At 41.5% G+C, this 22540-nt stretch overlaps 1 protein-coding gene across 10 annotated transcripts in view; it reads right to left on the bottom strand.

The window, feature by feature from the left end:
• FYB1 (FYN binding protein 1) overlaps window positions 1–20948 on the bottom strand; it is a 223014-nt gene extending 202066 nt beyond the window's left edge. For all 10 annotated transcript variants that reach the window (XM_033932468.1, XM_033932486.1, XM_033932415.1 and 7 more), the window contains exon 1: window positions 20825–20948. In XM_033932468.1, coding sequence (XP_033788359.1) covers window positions 20825–20827 — 3 coding nt within the window. In that variant the 5' untranslated portion in view covers window positions 20828–20948. The remainder of the gene's footprint in view (window positions 1–20824) is intronic.
• Between the last annotated feature and the right edge of the window lie 1592 nt (window positions 20949–22540).

Genomic DNA, 22540 nt, shown 5'->3' with positions numbered 1-22540 from the left:
GGAAAAAACATATGTCACACAAAATGTTGAAAAATACAATAGAAACAAACAGATGATGTGTTGCGCGATTTTTACGGTGTTTAGTGATTCTCGGCGCGACACATCATCTGTTTGTTTCTATTGTATTTTTCAACATTTTTTGTGACATATGTTTTTTCCTTTTTTCTACCATGGACCCCTGATGAAGGTTGTCCGAAACACGGACCGTGTTGGGTCCCTTGTTTGGTAAAAAGGTTTTAATATACTTTGGTTGTCACAATAAATTTTGCCTACATCGTTGTACATATCTGCAGTTTTGGTTTGTTTGTTCCTTATTAAAGAAATGACAATTTTATCGTTTATAAAATCTTTCCTTTTGGCTAAGTCATCATTTATGGCTAAACAGACATGTGATCAAGGAACCGTTTTATTTTACTTTTGTGATTATGATAAACATACTGAGGGCCTCAAAATAGTACCTGGCAGGCCGCATGTGGCCCCTGGGCTGCGAGTTTGAGACCACTGCTGTAAGTAAAGTACTTTGATTGTAACCACAGAAAGGTAGTGTATTAAATCCCACTTTCCCTCTAAGATATGTAATACAAGCCTAAGAAAGGAGTCATAGGGCAGATGTGTTTGCTGCCATACAAAATGTGGGACCTGAGATTATAGGGTGCACTCTATACCTGGTCATTGACTCCAGTCAATTGCTCTAGTCCATGGGCTCCTCCTCCTCAGAGGAATATTTAACATACAGGAGCATGTAATCTCCCTCCTACTGCCCAACACCACGACTCCCCTACTCTATCGGCCTTCCTCTCCTTACTTGCCATTGACTACAAACCTTTTTACCCTAGTAATGTTTATTTCAATTTGATGTATATCAACTAACCAAATAAAAATGCATAAAAGTGTAAAGAGTTAAGCTATAAATCCTATACTGGAACTCAAGTTGGACCCTACAAAATGATAATTATTGTGTAATATATATGTCTGTGAGTACTTACTGTATATCTCTCTTACTATTTGTTTGTTTCAAGTTTCTTTATTTCTTGATATATGACCTTTCACCACCAGCGGCTTACAAAGTGCGATGAAAACACATATTCAAGAATGAAAATTGAGAATAAGAGGAGAAGGCAATTACAACTCATTGCAGAAAAGTGAAGGAAGGGGGTTTTAATCTGACCTCTGTTTTATGTTTAGAAACATAGAAACATGATGACAGATAAAGGCCAAATGGCCCATCTAGTCTGCCCATCCGCAGTATCCATTATCTTTTCTTCTCTTTAAGATCCCATGTGCCTATCCCATGCACATTCTTGAATTCAGACACAGTCTCTTGTCTCCACCACTTTTTCCAGGAGACTCCACCACTTTTTCCAGGAGACTGTTCCACACATCTGCCACCCTTTCTGTAAAAAAAAGTATTTCCTTAGATTACTCTGGAGCCTATCGCCTCTTAACTTCATCCTAAGCCCTCTCATTCTATTTCTTCCTTTCAAATGAAAGACTCGACTCATGCGCATTTACATTACGTAGGTATTTAAACGTCTCTCTCATATCTCCCCTCTCCCGCCTTTCCTCCAATGTATACAGATGGAAATCCTTATACGCCTTATGATCAAGACCACATAATATTTTAGTAGCCTTCCTTTGGACCGACTCCATCCTTTTTATATCTTTTTGAAGGTGCGGCTTCCAGAATTGTACACAATATTCTAAATGAGGTCTCACCAAAGTCTAGAGCCTTTACTTTTGAATGAGCCCTCTCTATACCCATCTCATATTAAACCGTACCATGTTCTAGAACTTTGCCCTATGCTACTACCCCTAAACAAATAATGGAAAAAAAAAAGTTGTTTCAGTAAATGCCAAAAGATTTTTTTTCAGAAAGATGCAGTACCGGTATATGTCTTTGTCTCTTTCATTTTATAGGCATGATGATTGCATCACCACCCTTTGTTTTTTTTAGTCCCTTTCATTTCTTATTTATTTCCTGTAGATACACAGCCCTTCCCGTACTGTTTCTTCCTCTGCATCTGTTTTTTTAGTCATGAGATATTGATCATAAACTTTAATTCTGTTTCATTTCTGTAGACAAATGCTTGCAACATTTACCACAGCCTAGCAGCAGAGCTCTTGAAGGACTGATAAGTTACTAAAAATATACAAGATTCTAGCCTACAATACACATTTCAAGTGAATTTAACTTTGCAGTTGCTTGAAAAGATTTCTTGCAACTACTACAGTGCTTATGATAGCAATGGCTTTTTTCCTTCTTATATTTTCATGATGGCAGATTAAGACTCAAATGGTCCATCCAGTCTGCCCAACCGTACAAGCTCTATAAATTAATAATTTAAATGGTCCTTTTTCTTAGATATTTCTGGGCCAGAAACTTGGAGCTCTGCCCGGTAGGGTGCTTAGGTTCTATCTACTGGAATCTCTGTCAAAACTCACTCCTGCCGTTCTAAACCATCCCAGCCATTGAAGCCCTTCCCAGCCCATCCTCGACTGAAAGGCCATATACAGGACACAGACTGTGCAAGTCTGCTCAGTACTGGTCTTAGTTCCTTCAATATATACCCATTATTTTCCGATTAGAAATCCTCTGTTTATCCCATGTTTGTTTGAACTCTGTCACCATTTTCCTCTTCATCACCTCCCTTGTATTCCAGGCATCAACCACCCTCTCCATTAAAGAAGAATTTCCAAACATTACTCTTCAGTCTACCACCTCTCAACCTCAAATTATGCCCTCTGGTTTTACTATTTAACTTTCTCTGGAAAAGATTTTGTCCTACGTTAATACCTTTCAAGTATTTGAACATCTGAATCATATCTCCCCTGTCCCCCCTCCCTTGTGTTTGTGATGTAAACTGTTATGTTGAACATGGAGAAGTGGTGTTTCTGACGAGATTGCAGAGATGTCAGGGTTATTTTTTGATCTGTTGCCAGATATAAAATCCATCTGGCTGGACATAAGGAGGCCAAGATATTTCCGACAAAAGAGCAAGTCCAAGAGTATAGGCCTCCACGGAACAATATAAAAAACAAAAAACCACAGACCAAGCAAAACAAAAGGCTTCCACAGGACCATGGTGGTCAGAGACGCTGATGAGGCCAATCAAGCCAACCCTTGGACATAGAGTTTGAGATTCTCCAGAGTATCACATACCTTTAGTCCTGTGTCTGCCAAAATTTGCACCATCTCAGGGAACTGTACCACAAAGCGAATTTCCCGTTCTGCAGTTCAGAGCAATATGTTGCCAGTGCTCGCCTATGTGCCACTACCTCTGTAGAATAATCATTAAATAGGAGTACCTTGGCGCCATGGTAATCCAAATGACCCTTTTTCCTATTTAAAGACATCAATTGGGTTTTATCAGCGAAATTTAAGATTCGGGCCATCACAGGTCGAGGGGCCTATCCTGTGGACACATTCCGCCAAGACATGTGTGCCAATTGCTAAGAGGCCTATAGCCTCCAGGATCCACTTCTCCACTACCGATCATAATTCCTTTTCCTTAATTGATTTAGCCAGGTCCACAATGCATAGATTATTTCTGTGACAACTGTTCTCCTGGTCTTAAAGCCAGGCATATAACCTGATGCAGCAAGTCTCCAGGGCCCGAACCTGCACTTCCATGTTTGATACCCTGTCCTTGTGCTGAGCAATCCATTGTTCCACAGTTTGGAGCTGCTGACCGTGACTCTCCAGGCTATCTCTGATGTCTTCAACCATAGCCTGCAGGTTGGATAGTCGATCATCTATCACTGTTGATAGATTTTTGGTAAGCTCCTTCACAACTGCATCCTGAAGCATGACAGTCAATGGGGAGGAAGGTGTGGACACCATATTGATGACACTGTCTCTCTGTTGTGCTTTGGCAGGCCGAGGTGTTTTTATGGGCATTCTTCCACTCTTGAACTCTGGAGAATGATCACGCCTCGCGCCTTAGAAGCAGTAGATCTTATAATGGATGCACTGAAATTTTTGAGATGTGGGCTGTTGAATAACAGGTGAAGAAAACAGTATATTTGATGATAAGGGGTCAGAGCTAAGGCAAGGAAGGCCATTTTTTTTATAGGACATCTAAGATCTACTTTGTAGGAGACAGAGAAATGTCCATTTTGAAAACAGGCATCATCACAAGATGTCCAAATTTTATTTTATTTTTTAATCATCTACTTAGACATCTTGTCCACCAGGACTTCCAACCCCTAGGATGTCCAACTTCATTTGCCATTTTCAACCATAAATCCATCCAGGTTCTAAACATCCTAATGCAGACAATTTGGACATAGGAGGGGCCAGCATTGTAATGGACTGGCCATACCAGTAGAGCAGTAGGGCACCTTAGAAGGCACTGCTGTGAACTTCATATAAAGGGTACCAGAAGTACATCTCACCATAACCCCCCTTCTAATGTATGGTAAGCCCTCCAAAACTTCCCCAAAACCTACTATACCCACATGTCTACCACAGGTGGCAGGTGACAGTTTAGTAGGATTTTGGTGGTTTTGGTGGGCTCACACTGTCCACCATAAATTTAGTGGTTAGAGTGGCTTATGGGCCTGGCTTCTCTTCTCTATGACTCACTAGCCCACTCACCAGGCTACTTAAGACTCCTGTGTGATGCTCTACTAGGATTTCCCATACCAGGTGCTGCTGTTCTAGAGACAAGTATGTACTGATTCATTCAGATTTTTGAGGGGTGGAAGGGGCCAATGACCACTGGAGAAGTATGTATATGTGTGTGGAGTCATTTCTTAATCCCTCCAGTGGTCATCTGGTCCGTTTGGGTAACTTTTTGGCACTTAGACTCTTTTTAAATAGGTCTAGCTCACATCTAAGTTCCGTACAGGATGTCTTAGAAAAGGTTTGATTATTATTGCAAAATGTTCAAGTCTGAGCCTGCCCATAACATGCCTCCAACATGCCCCCCTGTAGTTCTGGATGCACAATGGGTAGACTTTCAAGACATCCAGTAAAACAGTTTCGAAAATTGGCACTTGGACATTCTGATGAATTAGGATGTCCAAGTGCTGATTTACGCCCTTTTTTGGACGCCTTATTGTTTTGAAAATGCCCCTAATAGCGATAAAGATCAACATGAATTGTTCATGAAACATTTTTGACTCTATTTTACAGAGCTACAATCCCTTCACTAGATCATAGCAAAATGAGTAGAAATAAGCTGCTTATGTACTGTATTTGAGCAACATCATCCTTTGGATTAAACTGTCCATTTTGATATGACCTGGGGGAAAAAAAAAATCAATGCAGGGCAGCTCTTGAATGCTAGTCAGAAATATATTTAGTCCAATAAAAAATAAATACCATTGGCAACTTATATGCTGAATGCACTTTAGAGGCATGGGGCTATGATTTAGATCGCAAAAACAAAAAGAATGCAGACAATATGTACAAGATGCAGGCTATGTTTATTATACCCAATGTTAAATGCGGTAACTAATACAACCCGCATTTAACATTGGGTAAAATAAAAATAGCCTGCATCTTGTACATATTGTCTGCATTTTTTTTTGTTTTTGCTTGCTGTTTCTATACTGCAGACACCTGTTGGATTTTTTTTGTTGTTGTTTGGCTATGATTTAGATCAACTGCTCCTTTTTACTGAAATTTATGGGGAATTTAGAAAACATCTAAAAACATTTATTTTTGAAGTACTTAGGTAGTTAATTTGTAAAATTTTATACTATGTAATTATTAGATTTTTAGGGTTTTTAGCTATTGGTTTTTTACTCTCTAATCTTTTTTTTTTTTTTTGCTTTTATTGTACTTTAAATGTATTTTAAATTATGTAAACCGCATAAAACTTCATGGCTTTGCAGTATATAAATAAACTGTTATTATTATTATTCACCTGAATATGAAAATTGCTGAACATTAGTAAATACTGTACACTACTATCAGACTGAAATTTGGTTTATTTATTCAATTTTCTATACCGTTCTTCCAGAAGAGCTCAGAACGGTTTACATGAGTTTATTCAGGTTCTCAAGCATTTTTCCCTGTCTGTTCCTTTTCCAAGACAAATAGACCTGGAGTTTGTCTAATTATGCCAGTCTTCAGAGCTACACTATATGAAATACTGTAGCCGGAGTATGTGGAACACAATGAGGAACCTGTGCAGCCATAAAATATACAAATAAGGAGGTCATGCAAAGAATATGCAAAAGGTCTAAAACTGATTAATCCTGGAAGCTACATAGATAAGAGAATCGGTTGTGTACAGGTCTGTACTCATAGCTAAAAGTAAAGCTTTGGATTCTTGCCCAGAAATAGCTAAGAAGAAAAAAATTGAAGGGTTTAGGTTGAATCAGGTTGGGCAGACTGGATGGACCATTCGGGGTCTTTATCTGCTGTCATCTACTATGTTAATATGTTACTATGTTAAAAGTACACCCATGTTGGGGAAAGGGCATGACTGCATTTATTTACTGAATACAGTAAAACAGTCTTTACTTCAGTGCAAGACCATTTTCAGTGTACCTTCTCTATTCTCAAAGCATATCTAACAGCATACCATATTTCTTTGATTGCCAGGACTCTTTCATTGTCACGGAATGGTACATGAATTTATTGTTTGTAATAAAATATCTACAGTATAAGCAAAGTAACATAGAAACATAGAAGATGACGGCAAATAAGCGCCATAGCCCATCAGGTCTGCCCACTCTACTGACCCACCCACTGTTCTATTCTTTCATGTGTACTTAAGCAAAACGCATACCTTTTCTCATGGCAACAATGGCTTTCTTTTGATACAGAGCCTTTCTGGATAGCTCAGGGGTGGGCAACTCTGGTCCTTGAGGGATGGAATACAGTAGGGTTTTCAGGATTTACCCAATGAATATGCATGAGATCTATTTGCATGCACGGCTTTCAATGCATATTCATTGGGGAAATCCTGAAAACTTGATTGGATTCCGGTCCTCGAAGACCAGAGTTGCCCACCCCTGGGATAGCTAGTCATATTTGTCCATAATCCATCTATATTAGGAGTGACTACACATCATTATGGTGCGTTTCTGCAATAAGAGGGAAGGGTGATATGGGGAGCATGGCATTGTTCTTTATAATTGGTACAAATACTGTAGGAGTGATGTGAAAAATACTTGTATGGTCGGCAGTGGGGCCTAACCACATAAGAGATTTTGTATTTCTAACAATTTTTTTATTAGGTAATTTTGGCCTATGGGCCAAATTCTCCAAATGGTGTCCTGAATTAGGTGACAGTAGGTGTCCTAGCACCATCTAACGAACTAATTGGTACACATGTTTTTTTTTTAAACAGCAGTTCTTAGGCACCTGTCTCACAGCTACGGAGGAGCACAGGGATGCCTAAGGCCAGCTTGGGAGTAGTTAGCGCTGGAAGTAGCCTTAGGCATCCATAGTTGTCCCTATGTTTAGAGTGGATTTCCCACACTCAACTTTGGACATAAAGAAAGACTTATGCCAGCTAAAACTTGGTGTAAATCCCAATGCATATTTTGGGTGTGTAACCCTGGCATTTTTTTTTTTAACACTGTGCCTACATATTTGGAACACCTCTGACCCATCCATATCACTTTTGGGTTGTGCATGAGACACTTTCGGCACACGAGACACTTTGGGGCAGAGTCTCTAAACAGCGTCCCAAATGTAGATGGCAGTAGAAGTCCTACCACTGTCTAACTTAGGGGTCCAACCTTTTGGCTTCTCTGGGCTGCATTGGCCGAAAAAAATGTTTCTGGGGCCGCACAAACTTGCAAACACTGCTGCAAGACAGAGGAGGGAGCCGGCAAGACAGTAAACACCCGGGGGCAGCAGAGGAAAACACTGCATTGCCTTTGACCAGGGCTGCACAAAATACTTCACGGGGCCGCAGGTTGGACACCCCTGGTCTAACTATTCAATCGGGCCACACGTTTTCTAAATGCTGGCCTACATTTCAAATAGATGTGGCCACTGAGTTGATCATGGCAAGGAAGTCCCCTGGCAGGAGGAATGGCCACTCCCTCCTACCCCACCCCGCATTTTGAAGACTAGCAGGAGGGATGCCCACTCCTTCCTGCTTGTACCTCTCTGAACCCCGATACTCTGTGAAACTGAAACCTCAAGGCTGCAGGTCCCCCACCCTGCACCCCTAACTCTACCCCTAGCCACCCCATACCTTTTAGTTGAAAGTCCGGCCAGAGGGTTTGCTCACACCCTCCAGCCAGCAGACCCGTCACTCCAAAATGGCGGTCCTCCCCTTCCCGGTGCATTCTGGGATGCACTGGGGAGGGACCTATGGCTTAGATTGACTCAGATACCTAAAGCCCCTCCCTTAGCAGGGACCTTATGCACCTGGGCCAACCGGAGTTTTAGGCCTCATTCCCAGTGCATCCAGTGCCTGTGACATGGGCGCAGGTTAGTGAATCGGGGCAGTTAGGAGGGGTTAGCGTCTGTCCCTTAGGGTAGACACGATTCTGTATAGGATGCCGGTGTAAGATTCTCAGCCACTTCTTAGGCGGCTGCTGAGACTGGCGTCTATACAAAATCTCCCCCTTTGGTCGCACAGCATTATAAAATAGCATTTTTAAAGATGAACATGTAAATCCAAATTAGTTTCAATTAACTCCAATTAACATCGTTGGTTGTTAGCACCCAACTGACTAACAATGAGCATCAATACAGTGAAGTGAACGCGATGATGTGAACAGAATTGTCAGAGATGAAAGAAAAATTTGTGTATCTAAAGAAAGAGCTTTGTGTGTAATACTCAAAATTTTAAACCGAGTACAGCAGAGTTCTGAAGATTTGTAAATAGCATAGTTGATGCAATGGAGTAGCACAATAAATAATATTGCAATAGTCCAACCAAGGGATAAGACATGTGTAACAAGTAGTATTTATTTATTAATTATAAAAGGTTCTATCCCGCTTATAAAACTAAGTGGGTTACAATTCTTACACACATAAAATAACAAATGCATCAATACAATAAAAGACAGGTTACTTTTGACTACCATTCTCTTGTTTCTAGTATGACAAAGATGGCTGAAGCATCTGCTAACCTTCAATCACAAGGCTCTAACAAATACGAGGTGCTACCCAAAAGTTTGGGGAATGTGAACAGCGCATGCGAACTGGATATAGTATGCCCTCCCGCTGCTAGAGGTGTCTAGCAATATGCTTTGTGAATCGGTGTGCCAACGGGCATGCAGCCGAGTGGTCGCGTTGTTTTTGTTCTGTGCAATTTTGTAAGGTTGAATTTTAGTGAATCAGCGGATTTCAATATGATGGATTTTACTGAGCAAAGAATCTGCATCAAATTTTGTTTCAAACTTAAATAAACTGCTGCAGAAACCCATTATATGCTCCAGGAAGCCTTTGGAGATAATGCCAGGTGCCAATACTTCAAGGATGGACAAACATCTGTCCATGACGATGACTGTTACAGACGACCGTCAACAAGTACGACACCGGAAAACATAGCAAAAGTTTGTGAGACTATCCTTGCAGATCATAGGCAAACTATCAACAATGTTTGTGAGATAGTAGGACAGTCATACTGTGAGGTTTTGAAGTGGTTGAGCGAGAGCATTTAGCACAAATGCCCAGACAAGTGGAAAAACAAAAATTGGTTGTTCCACCATGACAATGCGCCCGCTCACACATCACTTGTTGTTCGACAGTTCCTAACTTCCAGAAACATTATAGTCATTACGCACCCTCCCTATTCGCCTGACCTTTCCCCCTGTGATTTTTTTCCTATTCCCCAAAATGAAAATATGACTGAAAGGGCACCATTTTAACAAGATTGAAGAGATCCAGGTAGAATCGCAGGAGGTCCTCAAGGCTCTCACCCAAGATGATTTCCATAGATGCATGGACTCGTGGGAAAAACGCTGGGATCGCTGTATACATTCTTAAGGGGACTACTTTGAAGGAGATGGTGGAAACTAGGAGTTTCAGTAAGCAATTTTTTTTTACAATTGAATTCCCTGAACTTTTAGGTAGCACCTCGTAAATATGCCTTTAAGGATTTTTTTTTTAAAAACTAAGTCTGCACAAAGTATAATGAAGAAAGGTCTAAGAATTTACTAATCAAATGGAGACAAAGGAGGGAGTACAATCCTAATTTTAAGCACCCTGAAACCTGTTTGTCATCAAAGGAGAAAATCAACCAAAACTTCTAAATAGCAAAAGGCATCTAAAATAGATATTGGCAGGTTGAAAAGTAGTGGTGTAAATGTAGGTTTACGAGAGCCTCTGCTCCAATAGGCAATTATCTTTGAAGGATTTGGAATTTAGTTTAGGTACAGTGAGCCAATGAGATAATACAAGAAAGCATGATTGAAGTGAAATCAGAAGAATTAATAGAATATTGCATAGAAAAAAATCTTTAATGCTTAGGGCTTAAGAAACTATGAAAAAGAGGGGGAATGGTATCTGTGGAGGAATGCTCTTTAAGATAGGATACCTTCCCTTTAAGATCTACCGTATATCAGAAAAATCAATGGATTGGAGATCAGAAAATAAGTCTGTACACAATAAGTCATTGAGACATTTGATGAATAGCATTCTGCCATATGAACCACAGTGCATGTTGCGCTCGATGACTCAAGATGACCTACATATTCCAACAGTGAAACAGCTGCGGCTAGCTGTGTCTAGAGCTAGCATATTTTCGTGTGTGGATCTTCGGAAGTGGAATAAGCTTCCGGGATATTTACGACAGCAAACAAGTTTGAGTAGTTTTAAGAAAACGTTGAAGAAATACCTCTTCTGTAAAATGAAGTATGGGACTTGATTTATAGTGTTTTGATGCAAGGCGCTGGTAGCCTCTTGTAATTTTAGGAAGCTTTATATTATCTCTATTATGTTTTATTCATATTCGATTTGTTGTGCTGTTTGATTCTGTTTGTGTATGTAGTCTATTGTGACCCACCTTGGGAAAGGCAGGGTATACAGTAAATAAATAAATACAAATCAAATGCTGTGGAGAGGTCAAGTGAAACTAAGAGAATTACCATACATTTTTTTCTATACCGCAAGTTTCTACTAGGATTCAATGTGGTTTACAATAACGTTCCTGGTGTGAGCAGCACCCCCCAACCTGCTGTCATGCCAGTGTTGGCTCTTCTCTGATGTCACTTCCTGTACCTGTGCCTAGGAAGTGACATCTGAGGAAGAGTCGATGCTGACGAGACAGCATGTTGGGGGTTGTTAGAGAGGTACGGGGGAAGGGAAGTGTTGCGCAGCAGGAGGGGGTGGTGAAGGAGCATGTGGAGGTGGGGGATGGAGAAGAGGGTAGGGGAGGGGTGCCACTGCCCCAGGTGCCTCTCACCCTCACTATGCCACTGCCGCCTCATTCTTATAGGTAGTTGGGAGGGAGAGGGGTGTAACACAGGTAAAGACAGTCTAGGAAGAAGCATCTAGTTGAGACATGCATAAGTCCCATTTTGAATGGGACTGTCCCGTTTTTAGCTCACCTGTCCTGTTGTCTCCACACACAGCTTTGGGACGCCAAAATGTCTCGTTTTCAGAAGGAGCGAGACAGGCGAGCTAAAAACGGGTCGCTGCCGCATATTTGTCCAAGCTGCTGCCGCAGTAACATCATCTTCATGCAGCGGCTGCACAGGCCTTCCCCCCTTTGTCCTTAAATTTTTCAAGATTTTCAGGTTGTAGAACCATTCATTTGTACAAACTTTCCTTTCCCTCTGTTAAAGGTATCAGATCAGTTAGTAAAATGGCTAAGATCTTGTATTTCGCTTCAGGTCTTCTGAAAAATCTTAAAACTATGTTTCAATGCTTTTTAAACAATTTTTTTAAAGTACTGTAATGTTAGAAACATAGAAACATGACAGCAGATAAAGGCCAAATGGTCTATCTAGTCTGCCCATGTTATCCCTTTTAGATAGGTTTATCTGGAAGTGTTTTGGAAGTACATCAGGTTGAAGTGGGGTCAGAGAAATTTGTCAAAGAGATAAGTTTTTATTAACTTCCTAAACCAGTGGTAGGCAATTCCAGTCCTCACGAGCCGGAGCCAGGTCAGGTTTTCAGGATATCCACAATAAATAAGCATGAGATAGATTTGCATCTCAAGGAGGCAGTGCGTGCAAATCCATCTCATACATATTCATTGTGGATATCCTGAAAACCTGACCTGGCTCCGCTCTCGAGGACTTGTGTGATGCTCTACTAAGCTTTCCCATACCAAATGCTGCTCTTCTACAGCAGTGGTTCCCAACCCTGCCCTGGAGGATCACCAGGCCGTTCGGGTTTTCAGGCTAGCCCTAATGAATATGCATGAGAGAGATTTGCATATAATGGAAGTGACAGGCATGCAAATCTGCTGCATGCATATTCATTAGGGCTAGCCTGAAAACCCGATTGGCCTGGTGGTCCTCCAGGACAGGGTTGGGAACCACTGTTCTACAGACAGGTATATACTGTTTCATTCAAATTTTTGGAGGGTGGTAGGGGGTCAGTTACCACTGCGGAAGTGTGTGGGGCTCATTACTTAATCCCTCCAGTGGGCATTTGGTCAGTTTGGGTACCCTTTTGGCACTTAGATGCTTCTCAAACAGGCCTAGTTGAAAATGTCTAAGTTCAGTCTAGGACGTCCTGGGAATGGTTCAATTATAGCTGTAGGATGTCCAAGGCTAAGCCCACCCAAAGCTCACCCATTACCCACCCATGGCATGCCTACCAACACACCCATTTCTGCTCTGGATGCACAGCGGGTAAGAAGTCCCGTTAGACATCAGAAAGTCAGTTTTGAAAATGCCCACTTGGATGTTTTGACTAGTAAGACGCCCAAGTGCCAGTTTGTGCTTTCTTTTGGACATCTATCTTTTTTGAAAATGAGCCCCACAGCTTACAGAATGCCCTTGTCACATTTAGGCACCCATAGTTACCAATAAGAAAACTGCTTGGCTTCTCAGCCAGGTTAACAGTCCCACACCCACAACTCAAATTTCTCAGGATGGGGCTGGATCTAGCAGCATTATAGAAATAAGTAGTAGTACCATGTCTCCCCAAAAATAACTTCTTCACCTGCAGAACATATTATATTAAATATATTCAGTCTCTTAGGCAGTGTTCATTTTTTGATTGTATGGACTTTCGGACTGCATCCAGGCATTTTATTGCCGGTTGCTAAACTCTTCATGAGTCCAATCTTTATTGAAGTATAATTTATAAAATGTAAAGCTTCTAAAGGAAGTATTTGTATATTTTTATCAATTTTATCTTTTAAACTTGTAAATTTTTCTCTCTAATGTTATTGGAAGAAAGTCACTTAGCTTAGTGGTGATCAGTTATTCTTTCACCCCTTTTCACTTCTTTTCACATTAAGCTAATTAACATAATTTGGATTGGGCATGGATTTTAGTTAGGCATCGCTAGGCATCCACGATCAGGGCACCTAGCGATGCCAAATGTAGCTACCGTTTATAGAATTTAGCCCTAAGTGCTCCGCATTAATATTTCAGGTCTTGCACCCTTCCAGTGATAGGCTGGATTTTTAGATATTAGCAGCAAAAAAGGTACGGTACAAAGTCCACAGATATTTTAGTACCCATGGACTTCACTTCCCACATTTTCAAAGGGAAACTATTTTTATGCCGGAGTAGCAATTAGAGACAGACATGGAAACACATTGTACACAGTCAGAGGTCGACATACACACAAAAGGAGAGATACACATGCAGATAAAAAGACCGAGGCAGACAGAAACACATCCACAAAGCTAAGGAGATAAACACAACAACAAGGGAAATAAACACAGCCAAACACATAAGCAAAGGGAAAGGGGATAGGATTTCAATATACCGCCCTTCTGTGGTTACCATCAAAGTTGCTTACATATTACACGGGTATTTATTTTGTATCTGAGGCAATGGAGGTGTAGCACACACACATGGAGGGAGAGACAAGCGTACACATTTCAAAATGATTGGGGTGCCATCCAATAAAGGAGTTTGCTCAATATTGGGGATGCTCAGTACCCACTAGCACCCACAGAACTTACTTCTATGGGCACACACGTATGAACAGAGATGGAGGAAGAGACAACTAGGTGGAGAGAGAGAGACAGATATTTTGATTCACCATTTTTGTCCAGTGTGTCTGTCATAATTGGATTGTAAGCTCTTTTGAGCAGGGACCGTCTCTTACGCATTTAATGCACAGCTCTGCGTGTGTCTGGTAGCGCTATGTTAGGTGCCATCGATTCGTGCTCAAGTCCTAGCAACTTGATAATGATATAAAGTTTTCATGGCAAAATACAGAAGTTGATTGACAAGCCTTTCTTCTGTGTAGTATAAATTCGATGTTGTCACCATTGTCGCATCAAACATGATCCTTTGCCTCCAACACTGCCCACCTGCTGCTGCCCAGATGGGTGGTACGTAGTTGGTCTGACAACTCTGCTGAAATCTGTCTGCCTTGGGAGGCCCTGTGGGTAGTGAAACTACCGACAGCATAGCTTTCAGCTTCACAGATGGGCAGAAGCCCTTGTGCCATAGGGTTACCAGACATCTGGGAAATCCCAGACATGTCCTCTTTTTAGAGAACTGTCTGGGTGCTTACATGGACTTTCCAAAACCCTGTAGTTTGTCCGGGTTTTGGAAAGCCCCGACCTGACGGCTGTGTCTGGAGGGCCTCTGAGCATGCACAGATGATGTCTGTGCATGCTTGGAGACCCTCCAGACGTGGTCCGGAGGTCAGAAAACAAAGATGAGGCTTTGCGGGGGTGGGGCTAGAGGCGGAATAGGCAGGGGATTGGGGCTGAATGGAGCAGGGCTGGAGGTGGAGCAGGGTGTGGCTAGGGACAGAATGGGGCAAGACCTTGTGTCCGGGTTTCTCCGGATAAAAATCTGGTAACCCTAATGTACCATGACTGGAGTGGCAGCGCTATAGAAATAATAAATATTAGGAATAGTACAAACAAATGGAGAGGGAGTCATACTCACATGAACAGAGATGGAGGAAGAAACAAACATGCATATTGATAATGACTAAGGCACACACACTGGCTTTTCTTGAGGATTCTCAAATACCTGTATCTTTTCAATTCCTTGACAAAAAATGACCCATGACCCAAGTATTAATAAAAGTGCTCAGGTTCTGCACGCCTTTTCATGTAGGGTTACCAGATGTCCGGATTTCTCTGGACACGTCTTCCTTTTGAGGATATGTCCGGGGGTCCGGATGACTTTTCAAAATCCGGCACTTTGCCTGGGTTTTGAAAAGCCTTCTCAAATCGTGTCAGGCAGGGAGGAAATCTGCGCATGCGTAAATGCCACGCAATGACATCATGCACACACATGTGTGTGATGTCATCGCATGGCATCCATGTATGCGCAAACTTCCTCCCTACCTAAGAGCAGGCAGCAGGGGCGGGGCCAGGGCAGAACTGGGGTTGGGGACGGGCAGACCTGGGCAGGCCTTGGGGCGGGTCTAGGGGGGGTCCAGGTTTTCCGATTGGAAAATCTGGCAACCCTATTTTCATGGATTCTGTGGCTGGTTGCAGGGATCTGGCTACTAAAAGGTGGGTCCCTCAGTGATCACCCCACTCCTGAAGCATGAGTACCGACATCCTTTTTGCTATAAAAAAATGCATTGTCCAGGACCATTAATAAAGATTTGGAGAAGGAATTTCTTCCATATTTTTTTCTCTTTCTCAACTCCTCCTTTCCCCTTCTGTGCATTTAAAAAGAACTTACAGTTAATACTATTTCTAATTTGATATACCACCATCAGGTAATTCTGACAAAGCGATTTGCATAAAATTCCAGAATAGAGTTGTAGAAAAGTAAAGAATAAGAAAGAGAAAGATAGAAGAGAAACTTTTTATAAAATCCATAGCAAAAATTTTAAAAATAGAGTTAGGTTGTTTAATTTCAGGCTAGAACCAAATCACCACTTACTACACTAGTCAAGCTCCACCATCAAGATCTAAATTAGAATTAACATGGGGTCCAATGACAAATTTTATTAACTCTGATTAGTTGGATTATGCCTTTATTTCCTATTTGATTTGCACATCCATGGAGGGGGGGTAATATGTTTTGTAGTATTCATTAATCGAATGCAAGTTCTGTTTATGATATTAATTGTATGCATAATTTAAAGCACTTTGTTTTTGTTCTTGAATTAGGGTGGGAGGGGGGAAATATTTTGTAGTATTCTTTGATTGATTGTAAGTGAGGTCTATAACGTTAATTGTATGTATATTTTAAAGCACTGTTCTCGAATTGAAAATTAATAAAGATTTATATATATAAAAAAGGTCTAAATTAAATGCCAGCTGAAATAAATGGTTTTTCAATTTGACTTTGAAAACTTCCAAGCACAGGGCTTCAAAATTCCTATCCCTCAGGTCTGATTGGCTTTCTGGAGCACAGTGAACCAATCAACACCGAGGAGGAAGATAAACAGCATTGCGCTTAGAAATCTTCTTATTGGTAGGTTCTTCTCTTAGGCCTACCTTTCATCAGAGCAGGGATCAGGAGGATCAGTGAATCTGCACTGTGGCTCATTGCATGCCAGAAATTCTCCAACTGCATAAGACATACTTACTGAAGTGAGATTAAGCATGCCTATGTAAGTCCTTGGGCATCTCCCACCAAGCACTGTACATTTTATTAATATGCTAAATTATATCACCCTATAATGATTCTTTTTCAATTTTATTTTTTTTTTTTAATTTTTTTATTTATAACCTTTTAAATTTAATCAAGCATACATAACTTGAAAAAGATCGGAAACAATCAAGAAAACAAACAAAAAAGAAATCACCTAATTATACAATCAGATGTAATGGAAACATTAACTAATATTTAGTCCACAATTTTAGAGATCAAGAAAGGAAATTTTCAAAATTAGAAATATAACTCTTACTAAAGTAACGGCCTAGGTAACCCTAACTACAGCCAGATGGTAGGTCATTTATCATTGGACTAAGATTCCAACCTTTCTTTTGGTCCAATAAAATCTAAAAGCTGTTTGGGCTCAAAAAAAAGAAAATTCTTACTCTGATAGGTAATATAACATTTTGCTGGAAATTTAACCAAAAAAGTAGCCCCAAGAGCTAGGACTCTTGGCCTTAAGGCCAAGAATTCTTTCCTTCGCTTCTGGGTTTTCTGAGCCAAATCTGGAAAAATTCTCACATTAGAGCCCAAAAACTTATCATTAATATGTCGGAAATACAAACGAAGAATATATTCCCTATCACTTTCCAAAGCCAATGTCAGCAACAAAGTAGTTCTGTCAGTTACCACCTCAAGGGAACTTTCTAGAAATGAAGACAAATTCATGTCCAAATTTTCTTTCGGATCTTCAACAGCTGTAGATTCTCCTTGAGGTTTCTTTAAGGTCAGATAATAAGCCCTCACAATTGGAGGTAAATTTTCCAATGGAATGGAAAGAACCTCTTGAAAATATTTTCTCGCCATCTCAACAGGTGAAATGACGGGACATTTAGGAAAATTCAAAAGTCTTAAATTGTTCTTCCTCAAAGAATTTTCAAAGTTCTCCAACTTACGGGAAATAAATGATCTTTCTTTAACCATTTCCATTTGTACAGTTTTAATTTCCTTTAAATTTTCTTCTTGTTCCTCCAATTTTTTAGTTAAATCAGACAGAGACACTCCTTGCTGTTCTACTTTGGAGTAAATAGTCCCATAGTCAGATTTGATAACAGAAAGACTCAACTTAAGGTTGGCGTCCATGATAGATATGGCCTGCCAGAGCGCCTCCATATCTATTTTCTGCGGTCTTTTTAATTCCCCAAAACAGATGGCATTCTCTCCCGGAGCACCTCTCACCTCTCCTTCCATAGTGCTGGGAGATAGCTGATATATTCCACCTGCACCTTCCTCCTGAATCTCCCGTGCTGGTGTCCCTCCTTCACTGGAGCACAGCCCTTCCTCTTCGGGCAGCTGAACTCCTGTGTCTCCCTGCATCTGAGTACTTCCGGGTTGGGGAGGGACCGACCTCTGCTCCGGGCTCAGTATCGCCCGTGCAGCTCCTGCGCCGAGTTCCCCCGATGAATCCGGGCTCACCCCCGAGGTAGGAAGGGTTCCTTCAGATGGACGGGAAAAAGCAGTCGTTATCGTAGTTTGAACCAGACGCTGTGGGGTCCCAAGCGCCGGAGGGTTAGGGCGAGAGATCCCTTTTCTTTTCCCCATTTCGTTAGGGGAGAGAAAATATACAGCGCTGTTCACTATCGAATCGGAGCGCTACTCCCGTTCAGGCGTCCGTCTTCGCCGCCATCTTGATCCCTCTTTTTCAATTTTAATAGGATATCAGATATGTTTCTTTCTACAGTATTTAAATTAGCCCCAATATCCTTACAGCAGGATTTCAGTGTTTTTCTCATTCACTCTAAGGGACATCATTTTATTTGTTCCAATGGAACAAAACTTTTGTCTTCTGAGCATGTTGCATTACCCAGTACAATTTGTTTCTAGTCCCCGAGGGGTGCTAATGAGTCAGGTATTCAGAATATCCTTAATGAAAATCTTTCTGTGAGATAGATCTGTGTGCAGGGCTATCTTGTACATACAAATTCACCATGGTTATTCTGAAAACTTGACCTGTTTGCAGCCCTTGAGGTCACTCATTACAACTGCCTGAACAAAACAAAATTGTACTTACTCTGATTCAAAAATGTAGCCACAGAAAAATTCTGCAATTCAATTTTTTTTCCAAGAAATGGATCTTTAATACAATTCTATGATGATTACTTTTAGACGATTTCAAAGATCAGGTGATTAAAAGAAGAACTACAAAAAACTGCTCCTATATGCTCCAGTGTAGGGGTTCTTAACTAGTGGTGCCCACATACCAAGGGGTTCAGGAGAAGGTCAGATGGGGTGCAGAGAAGGGTCTTGAAGTGCAAGGCAATTTATTGAAACTTTCTAGACAGACAGAAGGCAGTTATTAGAACAGTTATTGGTAGTATAGCTGTGTACAACTGTAATTTTAGTGACATTTGTAGCTGTCAGTAATCACTAATGGACATGTGGTTTAGGAAGATGGTGCAAAGGTTTCACTGATTGATTTAAAAGTTATGGGGACAAAAACAAATGGTTAAGAACCCCTGATTTAGTAAGAGAATGACTTTACTGCTCATCGTTCCAAGTTTGCAGTTTTGAGTTACTCAGGAGCTAAATGCTGTGCTGTCTCTTCTCCTTAAACTCATACTCTAGAGTTGCAACATAGGAATTTTAATAATAATAATAATAATTTATTTGTATATGCTGCCTAACCAGCAGTTCATAGCGGTTTACACAGTAGGTACTTGGCATACAATCTAATATAATAAAACGCTAGGCCGCGCATGCGCACTCCCATCGTGTGGGTCCGTTTTCCGTGAGCTGTAGCGACCCATAGGAAGTGCGCATGCGTGGCTTACGGTTCTTTGAAAGACGCAGCGGTGGCTACTCTCACGATCCCCGCCTGCGTTGGACTTTCGACGCAGGTGGGGATCATGAGAGGAGCCACCGCCACGTCTTTCAACTAAAAAAAAAAATACGGCAAGGCGGATGTCAGCCACGGCGGCTGTCGGTGGTTGCAGGCCGTGGCAGCTGTAGCCCGCCGCGGACGAGCATGGAGACGGGCCAAAGTTTTTAAAAACTTCTCAAAGACGCTCCTGCGTCGGAGAAGGCGGCGATCGTGAGAGGAGCCGCCGGGAAGTTACACTGCTGGGGGCTTGGGCTGTTAGTTCCGTGCAGGCTTCTCTCGCGGTAAATAGAGGGAGAGGGAATGCTGCGGCTGCTGGACAGAGAAGGAGAGAGGAAGAAAGAAACAGGGACAGGGGCAGGGAGAGAGACAGAAAGACAGACAGACAAAGGGGGCCAGGGAGGGAAAGAGACAGAAAGAAAGACAGCAGGAGGAACAGAGACAGAAAGAAAAAGACAGGGGTATGGAGAGAAACAGAAAGAAAGGCAGACATATATTCTACCACCAGGGGGAGGAAGGGAGACAGAAAGAAAATAAGAAAGATACAGGGACAAGGAGAGACACAGAAAGACAGACAGACAAAGGGGGCCAGGGACAGAGACAGACAAAAAGAAAGACAGCAGGACAGAGAGAGAGAGAGACGGAAATAAAGACAGACAGACAGACATATATTCTAGCACCCGTTAATGTAACGGGCTAAAATACTAGTATAATAATAACATCATACATAATAAAATTATAAGTAACTAATACAAGCATTAAAACTAATGAATAAGGAAAACACAATATAAACTAAACTAAGTATGGATAAAAAGATAAAAAGTACATTATAACTACATGATAATATGGAAATCAATAATGTATACTATATTGTTTAAATAAGTGGGTTTTAAGATATTTTCAAAATTGATAGTAAGTAAGAAATGGAGAAACAAGAAGATTCAAACATGAATTCATTAATCTTGCTTGGAATGCTAAGGTCATATCCAAAAATTTTTTGTAACGACATGCATTTGCTGAAGGAAAATAAAACCAAACAGATATTTATTTTTCTTAGAAATTAAAAAACTAAAAGTGACTTCCTGCTTATTTCACACACTACAAATATAGGGCTTCCTATATTTAGTTTGAGCTGGAGTCCACAAACTTCCAGAATCCCTTCAAGCAGGTGTGATGAAGAGACCCGTCTTTCCACCATGGTAAGATGGTGGAGAAATGACAACAAAATCACCCTGGTTATGCTGTATATTTCTGAAAGGAAATTTCCCAGAGAATTGTTACAACTGATTTCCTCATTCAAACCATACCCGAAACCTACCCCCACAATCCTGCTCATTAAATAAGTATCATAACTAAATCCTTTGTCCTTACCATTGTTGTAGGCAGCTAGGTTTCAGAAAGGAAGAGAAAAAGCATGTCCTGCAATGTCAAGATATTATTCGTAAATGCTCTTTGCTGTGCAGTGCCCACTTCCTTTTTTTTGTAAAGTCTGTGGTGCGTCCGAGCTTCTCAGTAACACCACTCAGCAAAACTGATGTTTGCTTTGCATAATTATCTATATCCAATAGCCTGGTGTGTCAAGGCAGTCTTTCATATCATTAACTACAGTGTTTGGAAGACAATATAAGAACATAAGAATAACCAAACTGGGTCAGAAAATGGTTCATCTAGCCCAGTATCCTGTTTCCACAGTGGCCAATCCAGGTCAGAAGTACTTGGCAAAAATCCAAATAGTAACAACATTCCATGCTACCAATCCCAGGGCAAGCAATGGTTTACCCAATGTATGTCTCAATACAGTGTTTCCCTGAAAATAAGACAGTGTCTTATATTAATTTTAGGCCCAAAAAAGGCACTAGGTCTTATTTTCGGGGTATGCACATGATCATCTCTCCCTTCCTCTCCTTCACCCCAATTCTTCCTCTTTCCTTTCTCTCCCCCCACATGTGAAGCATTTTTCCTCCCCTCCCTAACGCAGCAGGACCCTTGCCCAGCTTCTATCCTACCCTTCCTCCCATCCCTCGTGCAGCAGAACCCTTGCCCAGCTTCTATCCTACCCTCCCTCGTGCAGCAGGACCCTTTCCCAGCTTCCCTTCCCTCCCTCCCATCCCTTATGCAACAGAACCCTTGCCCAGCTTCTATCTTACCTTCCCTCCCATCCCTCGTGCAGCAGGACCCTTGCCCAACTTCCCTTCCCTCCCTCCCATCCCTTGTGCAGCAGAACCCTTGAGCAAGCACTGCCCCCTCAGCACCCTCACCCACCCCCACCACGAAGTCGAATCCCCAACCTTCCCACCCTCCCATCGGAACCCCGCTGCAAGCTCTACTTAACTCCCTAAGCAACATAGGGCCGGCAGCACTCTAAACAGGCTGCTTTGTCCGGGGTTCCGATGGGAGGGGAGAATCTCATCGAGAGGGAGAATTAGAAGTCCTTGAGCATGCGCAGATGCATGCTTAAGGCCGGCAGAAGCAGGAAGATCTTCTAGCGGCACCGGCACGTCCTGTGAGCTGTGTGCCAGTGCCAGACGGGGGTGTGTGTGTGTGTGTGTAAGTTTAAGTTGTTCGAGCGGGGGGGGGGAGGGGGGGAGCGACGCCGGTTATCGGGGGGGGGTGTGTGCTCTCAAATCGAGTCAACACTCAGTTTGCGAGATGAGTTTTGCGAGAATGTTTTGCTCATCTTGCAAAACACTCGCAAACTGGGTTACTCGCAAACCGAGGTTTGACTGTATTTCTACAAGTACTACAAGGACTTTGTATTTCAACAAGGACTACAAGGACTACAAGGACTACAAGGACTACAAGGACTTTGTATTTCTACAAGAGATTTAAACTATTCATTATAGCACAATTGCACACTAATGAGTGGTTTTTGTTATGTTTATATAGCGTTTCTCCTGCTACTCAAAGCGCGATATACAAGATAATCAAAGAATGACCATGCTTCCAGATGAGCAAAACTCTGTTAGGGGGTTTTCTTGCCCCCTTATTTAAGAGCTTATTCTTCAATCATTGCATGGATTTAGCTTTGTCAATAAATAGCTGTGCAAAATAACGTACCTCATATTTCTAAAATCTAATTGTTATGTT

The sequence above is a fragment of the Geotrypetes seraphini genome, chromosome 1, assembly GCF_902459505.1.
Source record: "Geotrypetes seraphini chromosome 1, aGeoSer1.1, whole genome shotgun sequence".
NCBI lineage: Eukaryota > Metazoa > Chordata > Amphibia > Gymnophiona > Dermophiidae > Geotrypetes > Geotrypetes seraphini.
This window is presented reverse-complemented; position numbering and strand designations above follow the sequence as displayed.